Below are 21,302 nucleotides of genomic sequence, written 5' to 3' on the forward strand. Positions count from 1 at the left end.
TATTCTTGGGGGACATCATTCACTCTATTTCATAATTATTGTCCATGATAAATGTAAACTGCATTTAATGCAATGTTTTGTCCTTCTTCTCTGACACAAAGTTGTCTTTCAGACAAAGTTGTCATTCTCTGACACAAAGTTGTCCCCGTTTCCCAACCGGCGTCTACTGTAGCTCCTTCCCCTGACACATACCTGACACACAGAGAAGGGCAAAATCGTCCAAGAATTGCCACACAAACACCAAATGTGGTATGGATGCTAAATCCATTTCAAATGTAGTACATTTGCTAAGATTTTCTCAAAATGTGGCACATTTGGCAAAATTTCCTATTAAATACATTGGATCGGACCAAAACAATTTCTCGTTCAAAGGACGACATGTGTCACTTTGGAGTGATCTAGGATTCTCGTTTACTTACGGCCGTCCACGTGTTTAGATATGTCGGAAGATGGGCAACTTTGACTTTCGTTTTCTTTCAGCTGTTATTTTAGTTATTTATGTAGATGGTTTAGATAAAAGGCAATAAAATATTTTAAAAAATCTCAAAAAATTACACATATGTTTTTTCAAAAATACTGCTAAAATTTTGGTTTACAAAATACCACACAATTTTTGATTTTTCAACATCACAAAACGAAATTCAACCTTCAAAACTAAATCTTAAATAGTAAACCCTTAAATCTAAAAACTATATCCTAAATCTAAAATAGTCAACCCAAATTTAAAAATTTAAATTCGTAACCCTTGAAAATCAATTTTGTATTTGTGATATTTTTGAAAAACTAAAAACTTTGGTAGTATTTTTGAAATATTAAACTAATAGTGATATTTTTAGCAATAAAACTTAAAATATGGTATTTGAGAAATTTATTTAAGATATTTGCCAGCTGTAGTATAATGATGGGTGATGAGAAGGATTTATAAATTTTGATTTAGTTATTTATGTCAGTGCTTTTTTTATTGGGTTGAAATTTGTTTTGACAAAAATTATAGGGTTTTTTTGAAAACTACCCTATTTATGACTTATAGTTTGAAAAATACACCTTGTTAGTTTTTTTTTTTTGAAAAATATAGTTTTATATGTAATATGACATTTTTGTCCATATTGAAATATAAACTATATTTTTAGTAAATCAAAATTAATTATTCGAAATAATATTAATTATCATTAAATATATTTTTTAGATAAGGATGGTTTGTTGATTTTATATGTTAAATGTTTTAAAAATTAATATACAAAATATTATAAAAATTAAGATACAAAAATGAATATTTCTAACTTCATCATCAAAGTCTGCATCTTCTTCAACATCAATGCTTCTCAAAAAAAAAATTGCAACGTAAATTATTCATACTATCTTCTTCTGTTTTTGTATTTATGTGTTTTCAATTATAAAAAATAAACAGTTTAATAATGTTTGAGAATTTCCCCACATAGTTTTTGTAATATAAAAAATTCATTATTGTTTTGGAAAGAGATTTAAGATAATAAATATATGTGGAAACGTTAGTTAGATAACAATTTTGTAAAAATTTAATATTTATTTATCATCAATAAATTGATTTTGTATTAAAAAGATAGATTTTTGTTAATTACTATTAAATGTTAAATTGGCTGTTTTAGTAATTTTACATATTAAAAAATAGTTTTTAAGAGAAAAATAAAAAGGAGGTATTTTTCAAAACTGCAAACATAAACAAGGTATTTTCCCAAATTTACTCAAAATTATATGTAGTAATGTGAATTAACAAAAACTAAATGATTCTTTAATTAGTGTGCAAAAACCTTAAACATTAGATTAAAACATGGAGGAAGTCTGAGTTTATAATAATATAAATGATATGACAATTATAAATGATTTATTTTTATGCAATGTGAATCTACAATAATAATATGTAGATGAGTGTTGGCACAAAAAAGAAAATTATATGTAGTAATTTTTAGTCGAATTAAGTGTTTTGCCAATCATTTTATATATTAGTTTCTCCGTTTCAATTTAGTTATCGTTTTAACACTTAAATTTTGTTTCATAATAGTTGTTGTTTTAGATTTTCAATATAAATGTTTGGTAAACATTCTAATTTTATTCTCACTGTTTTAGTGTTTTGACTAATAAAAAAAATTAGATAATATATTAAACAAAAATAAAGTAGAAAATTTAATCATTTTTTTAAAATTTTTATGCAATAATCTTAAACGATAAATAATTTTAAACAGAGGAAATATTTATTTATATTTATCTATTTACTTTTAGGGTGCTGTGCTGTAATAAAGTCAAGATGCCCTTTTCGTTGTAATATGTGTGTAGTTGAATATATTATGCTATACTCCCTCCGTTTCAGTTTCTTTGTCGTTTTAGGATTTAAATTTTGTTTCATAATAGTTGTCGTTTTAGGTTTTCAATACAAATGTTTGGTGAAAATTCTAGTTTTATCCCTATTATTTTAATGTTTTGGCCAATGAATTTTTTTTATAAAATATATTAATAAATGGTAAAACAGAAAATTTAATGTTTTTTTTAATTTGTGTGAGAAAAACTTAAACGACAACTAAAACGAAACGGAGGGAGTAATATATTAAGAAATGATCTTGGTTTTCTAAAAATTTCCATAAGAAAACGAATTAAATGCTTATTAACTATTATAAGAAATAAGAAATGAATGGAGAACGAAGCGAGACAGATATATAAGGTGAAACGGAAGATACACACTAAAGTAGCCCTTTAAATATGGGTGAATTGGTGTTGTGGACAGTTTTCTAAAAGATATTTTACAATCTTGGAAAATAGTCCATATTTACTGTTACACTAATAGAGCTTTTTGTGTAATACAGAAAGTGAAGATGACGAAATTACCCTTATAGAAAGATAAGTGTTTCTCCATCGCTTGTACACCACCGTGTCGTACATCATCGATTGTACACCACCGTGTCGTACACCATCGCTTATGTAGTATTTGTTCGTACATCACGTTATATGTATCTCGTACACTATTTATTCTTGTTTTACCATCTCACATTTTTTTTCTTGCACACCTAATTTTTGTACATTTAGAATTTGTAAACAATAGTAATTTTTATACACCATTTCTTACACATTTTTCTCATATATATAAATATTTGTATATTGATTCCTGTACACATAGATTTGTAAATCACACTAATTTTTGTACACCTAAATATATAAACATCATTAATTTTTGTACACCAAATGTTAGAGTACGCACACACCCAATACTCTAAATATATATTACATAAACACTGAACGATATGCAAAATATAACAAAATTGATCTCTATAGATTCACAAAAAAATATTAAAGATTAAAATCATATCGTTATATTTTTTTGTACTGAAAATATGTGATTGAAATCAAATTTTCAAGATTTGAGGAAAAAAAGAAAGAGAATGGCAGTACTATAAATATGTTAGCTTAGTGAGGCTTTAAAAGACATCAAAACATTGTGAGACATTACATGTAGGTTGTTTTCCTAATTTTGAATAGTAAATGATCCATATTTACAATTACTTTAAAAGAAACTGTCTATTTAACAAATTTACCCTTTAAATATGCCAAAGTGGCTTCAAAGAATAAAGAATGATAAGTTGAAATTATCAAGCACATGCGGAATAATTTTAAGGAAAAAAACAATTCTTGGATTGATCCATATTTGGAAAAAAAAACTTTGTTGTGTTCAAAATTTTAATTTAAATATTTCTATTGTTATTAGTTTTGAACAAATAAAAACAGTTCTAAAATAACACAGATTAATATATCGATCAACAGAAAATATTAGATAATTTGTATTGATCAACTAAAATATTAAAAATAAGTTAAAACTTAATAATTATTATACTAACATCACATTTGTTATAGCCACAATTAAATATTCAATAAACTCGTTTGATATTGTTTGTTAATAATCACAAGTACTTCACTTGTTTTGTCCAATCATAATCGATCGTGTCTAAAGACTTTATATTTACGGTTAATATTAAATCAAATACAAGAGAAGATTTTTTAAAAAGAGTTACTGATCAAAAAATAAACGGAAAAAAGAAATCGTTGGAATTAGTTTAAGTACTTGTTTTTGGTATATAGACTTCATCTTTATTATACGACCGATATGTTATTCATGGAGATTCAGAATTACTTATTTGATGGACAATGCAGTACTTTTACAAATTTGAAAGAAAAATTATTAATTATGCATATAACCACGAGATCTTTTTATATATATATATTTTTTTCACTCACACAAAACTAAAAATCACTTTATACCAAATCGTCTATATTGAAATTACTTTAGTTGCAAAGATAAATGCATTTTTTCTGTATATATTTTTTAATTATATAATTCAACTGCTTAATAAATCAGGATAATATATAATACTTCTTCTGTTTTATAATACAAAACGTTTTGGAGAAACTTTTTTTATTTCATAATAGAAAATGTTTTCAAATTTTATGCAAATTATAGATTAATTTTAACACTTTATGATTATTTATGATACAATATCTTTTATGATTTAGCAAAATTATTAAAAATGAATATATTTTAAATCTGTATTCTTTTAGCTAAAATATAACATATTTTGAAAAAAGAGTATTAAAGAAAAACTGGGTAACCACTAAGGAGTGACTAGAAAAACGGCCAAGTAAATCAGTTGATCTTAGGCATGTACGTTGATTACTTTAAAGTCTTATGTTCATGAAAAGTCTTGTTCGTTGTAGTCTTCTAGACCAAACAAACAACCTGTTATTCTTTTTATTTGTTAACGTACCTTAACGTACGTTAAGTTACCTGTCACCACGAAACTCTTAAAAACATACTTTAAAAACAACTTTTAATAAAACTATTGATCAACGTATCAGCTTGCGCCACCTCGCCATCTCTCACGCCGACATGGAATGGATCAAACGCCAAGTGTTGTTTACTAGTAGGGTACACGTTGCCGACAGGAATGGATATTTTGCCCAAAAGATTAGGCGACAGGAAGGGAACTTTTTCCTTCTCGCGAACCACGGGAGCGCCAAGCGTTGGTGGGGCGGATTAGGAATGCGAGGCCTTTACTTCGAAAGGAGACCCGCCCAAAATGTAAATTTTTGTTGTTGTTTCAAACATAATAGTATAAGAAAATACATTACGTTCTACGATTCCTACGATTCACTAAAAAGTATTTGCACCAATAACAAAATTTGAAGGAGTAGTAAAAAAATGAACAGCTCGTGTTTCATGTGTTATCATAAGGGAGATTTTCTTAGGCCTTTTAATATTTCTATATATACTTTTACTTTTAAGCGTAAACACAAATTTTGCGCTTTGCGCTTTTTAATTTGATTATGCAAATTTTCTAAATTGACAAACATTTTGCATAATCATATTAGAAAACGTTATGCTGTTATTATGCAATCACTAATCAGAACCTAAATTTTTTAAGTAATTTCAAAAGAAAAAAGTTAGGGTTTAAAGATAATTTATGTTCTTTACTTTTTAATCACTATAATTAGATTGCATGATGAAGTCTTTGGTTTAATATCGTTATACGTACTTCGAAAAATTTCTTACAAAATGGACATGTATGTTTTTTAATTAAACCAAAGGGTATCATTAATATTCCTACTATTATGCAATGTGCACATAATAGAAATGTTTTTTTTTTCTTTGTGTGTGTGAGTAATGGAGGCTTAAACTTGTAACAAAAATTACTAGAAAGATTTTATGATTTCCTATTTTTGACAAACATGATACAAACACGGGAATCCACCCAATGGTTTTATCAACGGAAGCAAATGTTTGAAGCTTTGATGGTCAACAAGCGATGATAGAGATAGGAAATGGAGGTTTTCTTGAATGAATCCACAATCAACACATAAATTAAACAACTTGAATCCACAAATTATTCAGCCCGCAAATCACATAAGAGAAGTGAATTCACACTCAACTTGAAATGACAAAACACAAGGACAATTCTTTGTAAACAAATTTAACGTTTATCGAGATAATTTCTAAAATGATGGATGAATGTTACAAGAGACGAAATGTGAGCTTATATAGGCTCTTCTAAAATGGTAGTATATCTGAAAGAATAAACAAATTGCAAAGAATAAAGGAATAGAGTCGTTGGAAGCTTGATTCTGCAATCGGCAAAATTAGGAAAGTTGTGATGCACCTTGAGTCTTGACAATTTGGGCTGGAAATGATGTGATTTTGGGACGTCATGATTAATTAAAAAAGCTTCTGGATGCGCAAAAGCTGATCAAAATATATATAGCCGTTTTGATTTAATCTCTTTTGGCTCTTTTGGTTCCGAAAAAGGAAAGTCTTGGTTCCGCGCGTTAACTAAGGTAGGATGCACCAAAGATTGAGTATGAATGATTATGAGTAGTGTAAAAGATCTCCAGGCTTCCATATATAGCTCTGGGACACACAAAAGGGAATAAAATGATAGGTTTTCTTAATTGGTACAAGCTAGTTTGATACAAAAAAAATACTTTAGGTAGTTTGTCAAGCAGTCCATCTAAAAATATATCAAACAGTCCATCAGCAAGTATATCAGCTTCCATTTTTACATCAAATTCATAATTCTTATTTTTATATACGTTGGACAATTCTAAAATGTACTAGATAAATTTTTTTTTTCCCGTCATTCCACAAAAAAAAATGTATGGCCCTCATTCCCCTAATTAATATTTAGCTCTGAGATTAGAAAGTTAGGAATCCTAACATAGTACAATAACACTTTACAAAGAAAAAAGCTTAGCACAGTAGCAATTCACTATATAAATCAACCTATTGTCCCATGACCACTTGTCACCATATTGGAAGTGGATATGCTCAAAATCATTGCAACAAACACAACTCAATTTAATTTAAGTTCTATAATATATCTATCTAATAAACATCCCCCTCCCCTAAAGAAAAAAAGTGAATGTCGTAAGCTTATGCCATGTACTATCAACGACTAAATTATGTTTGTTTCATAGTACGATCATCAACTAAATCATGTTTATTTTATAGTCATGACTATCATACATTACAGCGGTTAAATCGTATTCATTTTATAATTAGTGGTGAAATCAATAGGTTTCAACGATTGATCGCTAAATTAAATTTAAGACATTCAAATTTCTAAACAACTAAAACTTTTATCTTTAGTCACTAAAACATTTCGTCAAAAATTTCACTATAACTATCGATCATAAAAAAGAAAGTTAAATTTGTAACCGCAATCGCAGTCCGCTGACTATTATGAAACAAATAATCAAACGCCTGATTATTGCCGCTGGTCGACTGGTCGTCTTTCGTCTTGCCAGTAACAAACAGGGCCCGAACAATATGCCACGTAAAAAAATGGCTTCGAATTTACATCACAAGAGCATAAATGTGCCAGCATTACATCTATTTCCGTAACAAGCAAGTAAGCTTGTATGTGATCTTACCGGCCGGCCATAGCGTTATTAATTATCTTCATAACGTTGTATAGAGATAATAAAGTTGCGTACACGAAACTTGCTCCGATCCTATATAGTCGTATGGTTTTAGAATTAGCGCATAGGAGCTATATAAACCTTATATCAAGTTTCATCGCTGACCAAAACATTTATATCGTCGACTTTCTTTAATATTTTTTAAAGTAATTTTAAAATGCAAATGTTGACTGTAGACGGAAGATGTGGATGGAGTTCACATACTAGATCAATCAATTAAAAGTGTTGAAATACGCAAAATCCACCCTATTTAATCTTTAAGTTTTCTTACTTGGTTGAGTTGATTAAGCTATAATATTTTTAGGTAATCTCATAAAATCTTTAAATAGGAATTCTAAGCACATTATGTTTATTGCAAACGGATGTATCCATCGACTAGTAATGGATGTTAAAGTTTAAACTTGATTTTGATCATGCTTGTGACATGGGCCATTGATCTACATATACTGCATTTGCTGGGCCAGGCCTAGAATTATCAAAAATGACTTATGTCCAGTTTTTTACAAGTTCACAAATAACACTTTTAGAGTGAGTATAAGTTTATAACAAAATACTACAAAAGAATCACTTATAATCCACATCTGCATCTTCTTACCATTTGGTCATTGGAAAACATTTGTATCATGATCATTTTGTATTTGTCGAACATCATCTTGACACCATGCCATATGGTAAAAAATATCACTTATAATCGTACAGTTGGCATAGTACCACTAAACTCATACTTTGTGTATGAATAAAACCACTGGAAGAAACTACAAAAATTAAGCGTGTGGTGATAGCTTCACAACTTCATCCTGAAATCAGACAAAGATAATTCCTCAACCAAATTCTAACAATAAAGAGGAATCAAAAGATTATAAAAAGGTTAATGCTTACATTTAGTATGAAGAGAAGAGCCATGATTGATGGTTTGCATAGCCATATCCAGTCAAGCATAAAAAAATTCTGCTATAGCTGTTGCGCCATATAAATCTAATTGATGATCCAAACACACATTTTATATTTTGATCCAAACATAATTTCTAATGACACAACATGGTTAAGCCGATTTTGATATTAATAGGACCAGATTTTTGTGTCCAATGTCGGCCTATAATTTGTGTGTTGTCTAGGGTCCATAATATGGCAAATTAAGTACTACCGTCTCAATTAGTCGGAACACAAATTAAACGTATGCTAAAAAATGCAATCACATACAAATGGATACACAAATTTAACCAAACGATTAAAAATGCAAACTCAAACGTAAGCAAGGGCACTATACATTATATAGCTTAACCCTCCTCTGTAAACCTTACAATTGCTTTGCAAATTATTGAAATCAACCCACCTTCAAGAAAAAAAACAAGTCGGCACTATTGACGCAAATCATTTGCCATTTTCGATGTAATAAGTAGGATCAAAACTAATCAACTTCTTCTTAGAAAAATCTTTGTACGCTTCTTCTATGAGTTCATCGTCGTCCCATTCATCACGGTAAGTTTCTGGATGGGCGACAAGTCTGAGGTATCCGCCGTCAACTTCTTGACCTCTCCAACGTTCAACGAGTTCACAACCACATTCTTCCGCGACCCAATTGAGGTACTCGCTCTGTGAGAGATAAGTTTTCTTAAAAGAAGTTAATGATATGACACTACAAGAAAACATGTGATATTCCAACAGATGCTTCCAATAATCGTATTTTGTTGAAAATTTCTAACCGATATTCTATAAAATTGCAACAAATATTTTATTTATTGAAAATTTATTGCAAATTTCCAATAAATTTTGGTTATGATAAATTTGTCACAAACGTCGTAGGAAAATTGTTGGAATTTTCCAACAAATATGATATTGTTGCAAATTAGCAATAATTATGATATTGTTCATGAGTCAATAATATGCCTTTGATTGTTTGTTTACATTTAAGCTTAATTTCATACTAAGTGTATAAAAATAATCCACAACTTTAAGCAATTCACTAATTAAAATCTTTCAGCATAGTAAATCTGAAAAAGGTTTTTATTGGGCTAAATAGTCCTTTTTCATGTTTAATGATGATTTATTTGACGATTTGGCCATGAGCTCGTGAATAGAGTTCGACCTAATCGTCTAGTAAACATTTATTAAACATGAAAAGGGCTAATTAAGTCCATTTAGCCCAATAGTTTTATAATTAAAACAAGTCAATTTTGTTTTTAATATTCTTTTTTCCAAATGCAAACATAAATATAGAAATCGATGTTTGAAACAGTCTCAATGTATATGAGACATGTAGCCATATTCGGAATATTACGAACTTACCTGAATTCTACCTATCGTATGCGTATGTCTCTTGGGAATACCTAACGCATCAAGGGATGCATACCAAGCATTAATATCTTCTATCATTTTTTCTGGTGAAGGAAGTGTAACACGTCCTGACAAGACTGCTGAAACCCATTTGCTTTGGATTTCAAACATAACAAATACTATCCCCTGAATATAAAAAGAAAATCAAAGATCAAAACTAAGTGAAACGTGAAATCGAAATCCCAAAACATAGATTTCGATTGAGACTTAACCATTGCTGGTACACCAACGAAAGAAAGTCCGGGGGCGAGCGCGGGTGGAAAGACATGCTTGTATAGAGGTTCAACGCGTTTTTCATCAATGCGCAAATAGCCATTGGTTTCAAGAAATGGAAAGTTATATTTGTACCTACACACATAGACCAAAAACAAAAGGACATTTCAGATTTAAAATCTTGCTATCTTTGAGCATAAAAATACTGATAACAACGAATATACCCAGTGCAGTACACAATGCTATCAGCAAATACCACTTTCCCGTTTTTGAAAACAATCGACCCATCATCATGGGCTGTGTCGATCTACGATATATCAAAGGAGAAAATCAAATACTTCAACTTTATATTTGGTTTTAAATGAAATTTCCATGAACGTTTCATTGTTCGACTAAATAAAGTTGAAGTTTAGTTTAAGTTTACTTCGGAATGCATCCATAGATTGTTCTGGGGAACGGAAATCTTCTCGTATGTGTGGGGTTCCTTTGCTCTAGACGCAATGTGGACTTCTTTCGCGACCTTAGCTATGTCCCTACTAATATCGGCACCACTCGCAAAATTTCCAATCACCACCACTACCTGCCAAAAATATCAATGCAAAAATGCAGATCGTAAATAAATTTATGAATATAGAATTAGCCCGAACATTTCTAACAAAAAACCTTGTTTGAGGGTATTAGATATATACACTTTATACTGTATAGATATACATATACTTGTTGACAAGTGCTTGTTTATATATCTAATAGAGAGGCGACTATGTAGACAAGTGCTTGTTTATATACGAGTATAGGTAATAAGTAAAACAACATGGATTTTTTTTTTTTTTTTTTTTTTTGTTAAAAGGCCAACAACAAGGAAATTTGTCGACCAAAAATGCGTTTACTTCATAGAAAGTTTTTCTTAACCGAAATTGATTTGGTGTAAAACAGATTAATAAACCATCAACCAGATTGGTTCTCGGAATACCTTCTTTGAAAAATTAAAAATAAAATTTATTACCTCGTTTTCGAATGGATCAGGAACTCTGTAGTTGTGGCTATGGATCTGCTTTCCTGGCCACGATTTAATACCTAAAGATAAACAGTTTTTTGTTAAAGCGTTTTCTTGAATTTGAAAAATTTATATAGAAGAAAGTGTCACTGCAATAGAAATTGATTCATATTTCTAATCAGAAAGATTAATCCCATTTCTAATCACTGACTGTGTGACCTACACTTTTTTTTAACTATTTTTTTTTTTATAATCTGATTGTGTGGCCTAAACTTTAAAATTAATTTATAAAATGCACAAAACTTTTACATGGTTATAAAAAACAAGGTGAGAAAACTAATTTGTTTTAAAATTAATTATTTATAAACTGATATTTACCAGGAATATGAGTAATGTTTGGTTCTGTATAATGTCCATTGCAAACCACGACGGCGTCATAGATCTCATCTTTCAAGAAACCGCCGGATTTTTTGGACTGGACCCTCCATTTCCCGTCAACCGGTTCAACCCGAACCACCTCGGTCTCGAACCGGATCATCTCCTCTATTTTAAACTCTCTAGCAAAGTCTTGAATATACGCAAGAACTTCCCTGTGATTTGGATACCGTCTCGGGTCTCTTGACTCGTCATCGAAACGTGGCAAAAACGGGAAGTCCCTGACACCCATACTTTCTCTCGGGACATTGGTTCGGAGAGACTCGTAGATGCTAGAGTGGACTTTGGATCGGGTCGGGTCAAGGCTTAGTGGGTCGGAATCGGATTTAGGTGTGTAAACCCAGAGACCACCAACTTGTTTCTCCCGTTCATACACAACGACACTGTGACCTTCACGACGGAGCTCCCTAGACGTTATGATACCGGCTGCTCCGGCTCCGATCACTGCCACGTGTTTAGAAGTGATTGGGTTTTGTGCTGGTGCCATTTATGTCCAATTTCAATAATGGTAGGTTTGTGTATAAAAAGCACCAGCGTCAAGCAACATATAAATACCACATTCTCACCAATATAATATTATTCTTTTTAGTTTATTTTAGTGTTAAAAGAGTCATGCATAATGGAACTTATAAGATAGATCATTTTATTTTGTGATATATTATTAACTTTTTAAACTATTATGGATTTGAATTATCATAAATATGAACAATTTATAAAGAAATATGTGTCTTATGTGGCAGCTACATTAGAGCATCCATAGTTATGTGGCAGCTACATTAGAGCATCTATAGTGGGAGGCTCTCACCAAATCTCTCACCAATATTAAAAGAAAAATAATAAAAAGAAGGAGAGAGAAGATAATCTATTCTCATTTGAGAACAATTGAGAATCTCTCTAGAGACTTCTCTCCTACATGTCAAAATCACATTGGTTTTATCTTTGTCTTTTTATTTTTTTATTTTAAATAATAATTAAATTATATTAAAAGTATTATAATAATATATTTTAGAGACTCATAGAATCTCTACAACTGTGGATGCTCTTAAAAGTTCTTAAAAGGCTTTCAAAGGAGATCCTCAGCTTCTGATGTGCCATCGAAGTCAGATCTCTTTTTTCGGCATTGTCACTAAATTTTTTCGGCCTTTTTTGTAACTGTTTAGCCAGATGAACAAAAACCGAAAACCCAATTTAGGATAATTATTAATATAAGTTTATTTGAAAAGAAAAAAAAATTAAAATTAAAATGTCTAGTTTGTTAATTAGTCCTTATTTATATAATGTTGTAGACACATTAGTAAAAAGAAGAAAGTTAATTTACTTATTACACATTAGTAAAATAGACACATTAGACAAACTAGTGAAATACTCCCTCTGTTCCTAAAAGATTGATGTTTTAGCTTTTGTTGTTTGTTTTACCAAGATTGATTTTCTAGCAATTTTATTTTATTTTTATTGACTTATAATAGTAAATTGTAAACTTCAAGATACAATGATTATAAATCATTAACTTTCTTAGACTACTATTGGTTGATAATTATTAAAAATATTTAAAATTAAAAAACAATGTTAAAATGATCAAAGAATGATTGAGTTCTTAATATGTGTAACAACTCCAAAACATCAAATTATTAGGAAGAGAAGGAGTAGGTTGGAGGAGAAAGAGAAAACACGTGTGGAATTTGTAAGGTAGGAATCTTGGTGGAGATGCGACAGCACGTAATTGTCTACAGTAAATTTTTTGTGAACAAAGAAAAAAGACAATCCTTGGAAAGTAATGGATTACATACATCGTTCGTTGATAAAGAAAGTTCATACCTCGTTGATTACATACATCATTTTCTTTTATTAAAATCATTACTCATTAGATTTCATTGTTTGTTACCATTATCATTTGCTCGCTCTATGAAAAATTTCAAAAATCAACGTATACATATTCAAGTTTCTATAAGTCCATTTACAAAATGGAAATCAATGAAAAAAAAATGTGTTTATAATCATAGGAAAGAGGGAAATAAAAATCCAGGAATGTACCTTAAAAATTTGGCACCAAAAGAAAAAGATAGAGAGAAGAAATTGAAGACATGAAAAGGTTATAACACCTGAACTACTAATTAGTATTACTAACATCTCTCTTGCTCTAGCTCTCGCTTTCTCTTTCTCAACTAAGAGCTCAATTATTTGCCGCTCTATCCAAAGAACTTTGAGCTGTATATTTGTAAAGCCTACACAAAGAGATGCAATGGATAACGGTTTAAAGATGACACGATTGAAGCGTAGGCTAAATCATGCTATGTCACAATTCCTAATTAGCTTTATGGTTTTAGTAGATGTTCTGCGTTTGGACTATGGAGTAACCAACTTTTCTTCAACTAATAGACACAGAAATACTGAAATACAAAGGGTCGGATCGTTTGGTTAATTGGTACGATGCTATATGTGATTACATGATCCATGTGATTTCTGCGTTAACTTTTTTTTTACAGTAATTATAGTTTACTATTTAGCATGGGAAAGTCTTTTCATTTTAGTTCTGGCACGTTGAATGTAATTCACCTGTTTTCCTACCCAACTCAATCATACAAAAATCAATGTATGGTTGTCACAAATAAACGTCCCACAAATACATGGCAACATATTAATCATATATAGCTAGGAGATCCAACAATAAAATTGTCCTATATCAACTATAGGGATCCTGGTTTATTCAGGTAAATTAACTTGTGTAAAAATATATATTTGTAAAACATATTAACATTCAACTAGTAAATTTTATGACTTTATAAACTACGATCATGACAAAATAGAAAGTATATTTAGCAAACATAATTATGTTAGACATAATCAATTAATAAAATTATAACTATATTTTGAACTTCGACAGCTGGTGCATCATTGGTAAAAAATGGTATTCTGCAAATTTCCGGCCAAAATCGTCATTTACAGTTTGGCGAAAAATACAATTCGACAAAAACAATTTTGATGGAAAACATTATTTTTTTTTTTGGGTAAAAAAACTATAATTTTGACGAAAACTGATAGTGAAACAACCTGACCCGTTTTTTTTTTAATTAATTAATTAAAAAAAAACGGGTCCGGTTGTTTCAGATAGTATGTGATTTTACAAATTTTGATGCAAATATGTACTTTAAAAAAAAATGAGAAATCTATAAAATAAAATTAATATTATTTGATACTCCTTCTGTCCCAAATTATAGGATGTTTTAGCATTTTTTCTTGTTCCATTTTATAAGATTTTTCCAGATTTCTATGTAATAATTTATGTTTATTTAGTATGTTATTCTGTAGTCTTTTTTTCTATTGGTTGAATTCCTATAAAAAAGTAAACATTAATTATTCCTTAATCTTTGTGCTTTTAGACAAAACATCTTATAAAATAGGACAGAGGGAGTATATGATTGTAAATGAGGGTATTTTAGACATTTAGAAATTTTGGAAGAATAATCTACATCTCAATGAACCAATTAAACTCATCTAGATTTTTTAATTTGGTCCATTGTATGATGATGTGTTTTATTGCACTGAACAAATATCATTTATCATCTACATCAAGATGGTCCATCTAGATGAACAAACAAACAACATCATTAGCTCATCTGATCCTCGTGAATGTCGAGCCAAAGGTCTCGATGAGAAGTCAGTGGTGTCATATTGACATCACTGAACTTATATGAACTCTTGTGTCAGTTGTGTGCTCGTCGTCTTTTCTCTCATTTCTCGTGTCCGTCAGTTTCTAGACATTCTATTCTCTTTTATTTAATTTTTGATAAGAAAATAGTTCTGTTTTATTTCGTGTGTTATCTTCTAGTTCGAATCAAACTACCAAGACTTGGGTTATTTCGGTTTTAAGGTAGAAAAAATGTTACATCTTTGCTCTAAATCTTACAAAAACAAATGATAATACAGTATAACACATATATTTTTAAACTAGAAAAAATATTTGTGTAGACTTCAAATGTACACAGTAAAAATCTTGTTTTTTTTATTCTGCATTTAAACGCAAAAGCAAACTTAAAATGACAATTAATGTAGACTTCCGATTAACATAAAGTACCAAAACAAAACCAAACGCAAATGCAAACAAATAGAAACAATATACAAAAACAAAAGCAAACGCAAAGAAAAATAACAATAAGGGCATCATGCCTTAGAGGTAATCCTCTTATGCAAAACATTTGATAGTTTTACAATATAATTAATCATTCAACCCTGAAAAGAAGATAATCCATCCTTACTTCCTTATGCTTCTCAAAATCAACCCGCCCACCCCCAAAATAAAAACTCAAAAAAATCATCCTCTTGGTTCAAGGAAATGGGAAGGATGAGAACTAATTAACTTATTCCTACCAAATTCCTCGTAAGCTTCTTCCATAAGATCATTGTCGTCCCATTCATCGCGATAAGTTTCTGGTTGGGAGACAAGTCTCTCGTATCCGCGGACGATTTGTTGATTTCTCCAATGTTCAACGAGCGGACACCCACATTCTTCCGCGATCCAATTCAGGTATTCAGACTGCAAAAAGAAATAAATTTTCTCAAAAAGTCATCGACGATGTTATTCTTAAGTCAATAATATGTATTTGATTGTTTGATTTAATATTAGTGTACTTCTTGAAAAAAATTCATCAATAGCATTCAGCAAACAATTTTAAAATTCTTAAAAATTCTTTGTTATTGTATATCCAAAAAGTCAAATCGTACAAGGATTCAAAGCCTTCCGTTTGCATAAACTTAAAAAGGCTTTATAATAAGATGTGAAGTATGTTTTTGAATTCTTTTTCTACATGTAAACGTGAAACAAAAATAGAACGGACTCACCTGAATTTTACCCAATTTATGTGTATATCTTTTCGGAAGACCTAACGCATGAAGCGATGCATACCACGAATTAATGTCTTCTACCATCTTATCTTGTGAGGGAAGTTTAACCCGTCCTGCTAAGACTGCTGCCACCCATTTGCTTTGGATTTCAAACATAACAAACTGTATGCCCTGACAAAAAAAAAAGTTTAAAGATCAAAAACAAAGTGAGAATTGAACTCGAAACCCGAAGATACAATTTTTTTTTGAGACTAACCATCGCTGGTAAACCAATGAAAGAAAGGCCAGGGGCAAGCGCGGGCGGAAAAACATGCTTGTATAGAGGATCAATGCGGTTTTCATCAATGCTCATATAGCCATTGGTTTCAAGAAAAGGGAAGTGATACTTGTATCTACACCGACCATACGGTAAATCAGTAGCATATTTCACATTTAAAATGTTGCTACCTATGAGCATAAATACCAAAAACAACAAATATATACCCAGTGCAATACACAATGCTATCAGCATATACCACCTTCCCGTTTTTAAAAACAATTGACCCATCTTCATGGGCGCTGTCTATCTACAATATATCAAAGGAAAAGTTTCAAATACTTTCCTTGGTTAATTGGCTTTAAGATGAAATCTCATGTATATGAGAATTAACATTATGGTTAAATAAAATAAAATGGTATGTTTTACCTCGGAATGAATCCATAGGTTGTTATGAGGCACGGGAAGCTTTTTGTATGTATCAGATTCACTCGCTCTAGACGCAATATGAACTTCTTTCGCGACCTGAGCTATGTCCCTACTAATATCAGCACCGCTTGCAAAATTTCCGATCACTACCACCACCTGCCAACGTATCAATACAAAAATGCAGATCATACAGGAATCTATGATGGACGATTATGAACATATCTTGCATGTAAGTGATACGTACTTGTTTACAATTTGCGTACAAGTATAATATGTTTACGTAAGACTACACATAATTTTGTGGACCAACTTACAGGAAAGTTTTTGTATTAATTCGAGGTAGTGCGCTTGAGATGGAGTTTTTCCACACACAAAATATTATACTTAGAGCATCCTCATTGGTAAGTCTCTTAATTTGGAATCCTAAACTAACAAATATTAATATTTTAATATAATTCAATTATCTACTTAAAACTAAATATGTAAAAGAAAATTATACCATTCAAGAGTTGGCATGTGTCCCTGAAGACTCTTAAATAAGGATTTATGGGTCCTTAAAAAAGGATTTTAGGAGCTCTTCTCATCTTCTCTCTTTAAATTTTTAATATCATATTATTATTTTTGAGAGAAACCTACATTTAAATCCCCCATTGGGGATGGTCTTAGAATTTTATGCTTTAAAAATATATATGTAAATATTTCAAATAATATCATTTATCAAAACAAATTAGCATCTCGTCAGAACAGTCCTCTTCCATCTAGATTTTATACTCAAAAATTCTGCATTTAGACGGTTTTGGTGGTCATGTTGAATGGTGGTTTTTACTTGCTATTTATTTGCGATCTTACAATTTAAAGGACTATTAGGTATAGTCCTCTACCATGCATGGGTTAAATTGTATACTAAAAGCTAATATTAAATTTATTCCATTAAAATTAATATATATATGATGTATGTATTGTGAATAAATAGTTAATCATTGAAACAATATAAATTTGTTGAGTTTGACTATATTTTGACGACCTTTGCCAAAAAAAAAAAAAAGACTATATTTTGACGACTTGCCAAATCTTAATATTAAATATAAATTTAAAAATTACATGAAAATTATTTTGATGTTTTAAATGGATTAAATTATATATTGGTTTATTTATCCAGATAAATTATCTAAGTAGATCACAGATAACGTTTTTAATAATTAATTGTAAATGCTAGATCTATTTTTAATTTTTTTTCTATTAGTTGATGTGTAAATGCCGGGTAAAAAGCTGGAACAGCTTTATGGTCATGTAAATTAATGATTTATAATTTTATTTAATATTCTAATTTTATCGAAATAATGCATTTTTATAAAATTAGAGATATCTAAATCTGATAACAGAAAGAAATTAAAATATCTAAATTTGGTAACTTTAGATATGAAAAATCGTTTGATTGTGTTTGGCCATTGGTTTTAAGAAAATAAAGATAAATAGTATTTGCCTATTTGGAATCAAAAGTGTTGTAATAAAAATAGTAGAATAAAAAAAATGATTGAGAAAATTTGTAAGCTTGCAAATAAGCACTAAAAATTCTCGTTTAATATATAGAGGATGAGAAAACAGAAATATATTATATACCAAATTAAGAAAACATTGATTTGAAATAATCAACAAAACAATCTATAACTAAAACCAAAAATTTTAAATACAAACCTTATAAACACTAAAAACTAATTTAATATCTGCAATTCTGAATTATAACTCCATAAATGAAATCTAAACTCATAAAAACTAAAACCTAAATCTGAAAATGATGTATTTCCACCCGCTCTTCTAGACTTTTATTCTCTAAAATTTCTTTTGTAGACTTTTTTCCTCCTAATTAGGCAATCAATCTAGGAGTTATTTATTAATTAATGTGTGGTTGACAAAAAAAAAAAAAAAGATAATGTATTTCCTTTAACGTAAGACATTAATTTTTGTTAAGAAATATACAACTTTCTTACTTATTTTTATCCAAAGAGTGCTGACGCACTACAAATTGAAAAGAGAATTATTGGCATATAATGAAAGAAAACAAAAAAAAATGCCAAAGGAATCAATGCAATATTTTTTTTTTTTCAACAACTATATTAGATTGACTCAAATAAGCATAACATTGATTCAAATAAGCCAACAACTATAAAATTTTCTTTATTTTAAGACAACTATAAAAATTTCTTTATTTTAAGATATTAATTTTCTGCTTAGAAATATACAGCTTTCTTTCTTATTTTATATTTTATTTTTCCATTTTGGACTTTGATCCAAAGAGTGCTGACTCACTACAGATTGAAAAGAGAATTATTGGCATATAAATGAAAGAAAACAAAAAAAATGTCAAAGGGATCAATGCAATATTTCCTAGACGTATACAATCTAAAAGTTTTTATCAAGTAGATGATAACCAAAGAAAATGATCGCATGATATCATTCAAAAAAATAAAAATAGTGATCCCATGATTTTATTAAAAGAACAAATTTAATAATATTTTTTTTTGGTAAAACAAATTTAATAATCTGCTAGTGAATATAAATCTGTTCGAATAAGATCATCATATAACTTGGTTTTATTCTATCGTTTTTTGTTATTACTCCCTCCGTTTCACAAAGAGTGTCGTTTTAAGGTTTTAATCTCGTTTCACAAAGAGTATCGTTTTGTGTTTTCAATGCAGTTTTAAAGACTAATTCTCTTTTTTATCCTCATTATTTTAGCTTATTAATTAGAGAGAGTGTATTATTGTATTAATAAAGAGTAAAAATAAAATTTGTTTAATTTTCTTAATTGGTGTGAAAAATGATAGAATGACACTTTTTGTGATAATATTGATGGATAATAATGAATAAGGAAAGATGTTAAAAAACATTACTAGCTGGAATAGTTAAGGACATATGATTATTGGATTAAACTAAGTCAAAAACCTAAATCGGATAATGAGACAAGAAAGTTGCTAGCCGACCAATAAATAAAAGGGAAATAAAGCCGACAAGAAATTTGCTAACACGTTTCTAGTTACAATAATAGGAAGAAAAAAAACATTAATAGAAAGAGAGAATTACCAAAGGAATCACAAACAAACTTCTTAAAAAAACAAAAAAAAATATACCTCGTTTTCGAATGGACCAGGAACTCTGTAGTTGTGGCTGTGGATCTGCTTTCCTGGCCACGAATTTATACCTAAAGATATACATATTTCTGAATTTTAGATTATATATATATATATATATATATATATATATATATTTATATATTGGATTGAAGTCTTAAGTAATTCATCAAGCGCAGACAATGTATGTGGGAAATTATAATCTAAAATTTAGCAGTGACAAATGATTCAAATCACTAACTGGGTTTAATAAAAAAATAAGTCTTTAGAAATTGATCTTTACCAGGAATATGAGCGACGTTTGGTTCTGTATAATGTCCACTGCAAACCACAACAGCGTCAAATATTTCATCGTTGGAACAATCTCCCGATTTTTTGGACTGGACACTCCATTTCCCGTCAACCGGTTCAACTCGAACGACCTCGGTCTTGAACCGGACCATGTCCTCTATTTCAAACTCTCTAGCAAAGTCTTGAAGGTACGCAAGAACTTCTCTATGCCTCGGATACCGTCTCGGGTCTCTTGAGATATCATCAAAACGAGGCAAAAAGGGAAAGTCCCTGACACCCATGCTTTCTCTCGGGACATTGGTTCGGAGAGACTCGTAGACGCTCGAATGGACTATGGATCGGTTTGGATCGAGGCTAAGCGGGTCGGATTCGGTTTTAGGAGAATAGATCCAAAGACCTCCCACTTCTTTCTCCCGTTCAAAGACGACGACGGTGTGACCTTCACGAAGGAGCTCTCTAGCTGTTATGAGACCGGCTGCTCCGGCTCCAATCACGGCCACGTGTTGAGAGTTGATTGGGTTTGAAGTTGGTTCCATCCTTCAAAATTTTCAGTGGTATGTTTCCTTTATTGGTAGGACTGTGGAATGATCAATGGGTTTATATAGAACTGAAAACATGCTGGCCAAACAAAATATTTTTTTTTTGGTGAGCAACCAAATATATTTTTCGTTGTGAAGAAAACATTATTTCCAAAAAAAATTGAATTCTTGTAATTGACCCAAAACCATTTTCAGAAAAAAACTCTCTCTAGTACAATTTGTCAATTTCTATATATATATTCTTTATAAAATATAATATCTCAATCTTTTCACGAATATTTATTTAAAAATGTCTGTACTATATTTTCTCGTTTTGCTATTTCATAGGAAAATTAAGTAGATAAATCAAAGAA

The 21,302-nt window shown here is 30.0% G+C and overlaps 2 protein-coding genes across 4 annotated transcripts; both read right to left on the reverse strand.

Moving 5' to 3' along the window:
- Positions 1 to 8,643: 8,643 nt before the first annotated feature.
- Positions 8,644 to 12,026, reverse strand: LOC9324081 (flavin-containing monooxygenase FMO GS-OX3). 3 transcript variants are annotated; one of them, XM_021034874.1, is made up of 7 exons: positions 11,411 to 12,023; positions 11,042 to 11,112; positions 10,463 to 10,618; positions 10,263 to 10,345; positions 10,038 to 10,173; positions 9,778 to 9,951; positions 8,644 to 9,084 (listed from the first exon to the last, which is right to left on the reverse strand). In XM_021034874.1, the coding sequence occupies exons 1-7, from the start codon at positions 11,952 to 11,954 to the stop codon at positions 8,863 to 8,865; spliced, it is 1,386 nt and encodes a 461-aa protein (XP_020890533.1). In that variant the 5' UTR covers positions 11,955 to 12,023; the 3' UTR covers positions 8,644 to 8,862. The 3 variants fall into 3 exon arrangements, with proteins under 3 accessions (XP_020890533.1, XP_020890536.1, XP_020890535.1); XM_021034877.1 differs by having other exon boundaries at positions 8,644 to 9,127; positions 9,770 to 9,951; XM_021034876.1 differs by lacking the exons at positions 8,644 to 9,084; positions 9,778 to 9,951; positions 10,263 to 10,345 and having other exon boundaries at positions 10,067 to 10,173; positions 11,411 to 12,026.
- Positions 12,027 to 15,488: 3,462 nt separating this feature from the next.
- On the reverse strand, positions 15,489 to 21,040 carry LOC9324082 (flavin-containing monooxygenase FMO GS-OX2). Its single transcript, XM_002887973.2, has 7 exons — positions 20,403 to 21,040; positions 20,120 to 20,190; positions 16,992 to 17,147; positions 16,790 to 16,872; positions 16,563 to 16,698; positions 16,304 to 16,477; positions 15,489 to 15,998 (listed from the first exon to the last, which is right to left on the reverse strand). Exons 1-7 carry the CDS (start codon positions 20,944 to 20,946, stop codon positions 15,777 to 15,779), a joined length of 1,386 nt encoding a protein of 461 aa, XP_002888019.1. The 5' UTR covers positions 20,947 to 21,040; the 3' UTR covers positions 15,489 to 15,776.
- Positions 21,041 to 21,302: the final 262 nt, after the last annotated feature.

Source organism: Arabidopsis lyrata (assembly GCF_000004255.2).
Source record: "Arabidopsis lyrata subsp. lyrata unplaced genomic scaffold ARALYscaffold_2, whole genome shotgun sequence".
NCBI classification, from domain to species: Eukaryota; Viridiplantae; Streptophyta; class Magnoliopsida; order Brassicales; family Brassicaceae; genus Arabidopsis; species Arabidopsis lyrata.

Excerpts from the sequence above, each read along its gene's own strand:
- LOC9324081 (XM_021034877.1), bottom strand. The coding sequence starts at position 11,954 with ATGGCACCAGCACAAAACCCAATCACTTCTAAACACGTGGCAGTGATC. Across the intron at positions 10,346-10,462 it reads ATCTATGGATGCATTCCGAA|ATCGACACAGCCCATGATGA; the intron begins GTAAACTTAAAC and ends GATATATCGTAG. Across the intron at positions 10,174-10,262 it reads AGCATTGTGTACTGCACTGG|GTACAAATATAACTTTCCAT; the intron begins GTATATTCGTTG and ends CTATGTGTGTAG.
- LOC9324082 (XM_002887973.2), bottom strand. The coding sequence starts at position 20,946 with ATGGAACCAACTTCAAACCCAATCAACTCTCAACACGTGGCCGTGATT. Across the intron at positions 16,873-16,991 it reads ACCTATGGATTCATTCCGAG|ATAGACAGCGCCCATGAAGA; the intron begins GTAAAACATACC and ends GATATATTGTAG. Across the intron at positions 15,999-16,303 it reads ATAAATTGGGTAAAATTCAG|TCTGAATACCTGAATTGGAT; the intron begins GTGAGTCCGTTC and ends TTCTTTTTGCAG.